General features: G+C 48.4%; 1 protein-coding gene across 1 annotated transcript; it reads right to left on the reverse strand.

Annotated features, from left to right (window-relative positions):
- Positions 1-62: 62 nt before the first annotated feature.
- On the reverse strand, positions 63-551 carry LOC111657536 (gamma-glutamylcyclotransferase). Its single transcript, XM_023409744.1, has 2 exons — positions 292-551; positions 63-212 (listed from the first exon to the last, which is right to left on the reverse strand). The coding sequence occupies exons 1-2, from the start codon at positions 400-402 to the stop codon at positions 63-65; spliced, it is 261 nt and encodes an 86-aa protein (XP_023265512.1). The 5' UTR covers positions 403-551.
- Between the last annotated feature and the right edge of the window lie 401 nt (positions 552-952).

Here is a 952-nt window from a genome sequence, read left to right on the forward strand (position 1 = left end):
TGGATGATAATTTCACAAGAGAAAAGTTGGGGGAAATCCAGGAGAGCTCATGAATGAACCCTTTACCTGTCCAGAGACTCTAGATCAGACATGTTCATCCTCCAGACGACACCCCACACCTCGTCACCTAGGCTGTGCTCTATGGTGGCTACACCTCCATGCCACCGGTCACTGGCCAAGCCTCTATGGTTCCCAAACACCAGTCTATAGTCCTGAAAAGAGAAAAAGACAGAGTTCAGAAGTGTGTACAGTTGAGAACGGGACACAGACGCCCCTAACATCAGACTGTACCTTGAGCCTGGCCACACAGTGAACTGTTGCAGAGGGGTTCTTGAGCTGGAGCCGCTCCTTCAGGAGGTTGCTGCCGTATGCAAAGTACAGGAAGGTGTGATGGTTCTCCATTTTGTCACCAGGTTCTGGCAAGAGGAAGATGAGAGCGAGGAAGACTGAGGATGAAGAGGCAACAATGACGGAGGTGGAGAACTGAGCTAAGCCACAGTTTGGAGGAGCAGAAGGCGGAGGTGAGAGAGCACGAGCTGCACAGGGGCAGAAATGAAGTACTGGCCTTCCAGCACTCACACACCATTCTCATGCTAATCCCCTGCACTGCCACTGAGCCCTATTCACACTCACAATACACAGTTCACCTCATGTATTGAGCCAACAGCACTAAGCCATACACACAGATCAGATATGCACACACACACACACACACAGCAACCGGAAATGAGACAATACTCTTCCTGCAGCACAGCATTAAAAGCCCTTTGAAGAGATAAAGGGTTTCCGTTCACTGAAATTCTAGTGGCCTTTTAATTTGAAACGATTACAGGAAGTGTTGAGTTTGATGCTTAAACAGGGCAAACCGGAGTGGGTCAAAACAAGGCTCTGTACTAAAATACCACTATGACCAACTCTACATATCAAACAGAGGGAATTAGACATAAAGGCC

Source organism: Seriola lalandi, unplaced genomic scaffold (genome assembly GCF_002814215.2).
Source record: "Seriola lalandi dorsalis isolate HSWRI2012SDOR001 ecotype SW California unplaced genomic scaffold, Sedor1 jcf7180001977853, whole genome shotgun sequence".
Classification (NCBI taxonomy): Eukaryota; Metazoa; Chordata; class Actinopteri; order Carangiformes; family Carangidae; genus Seriola; species Seriola lalandi.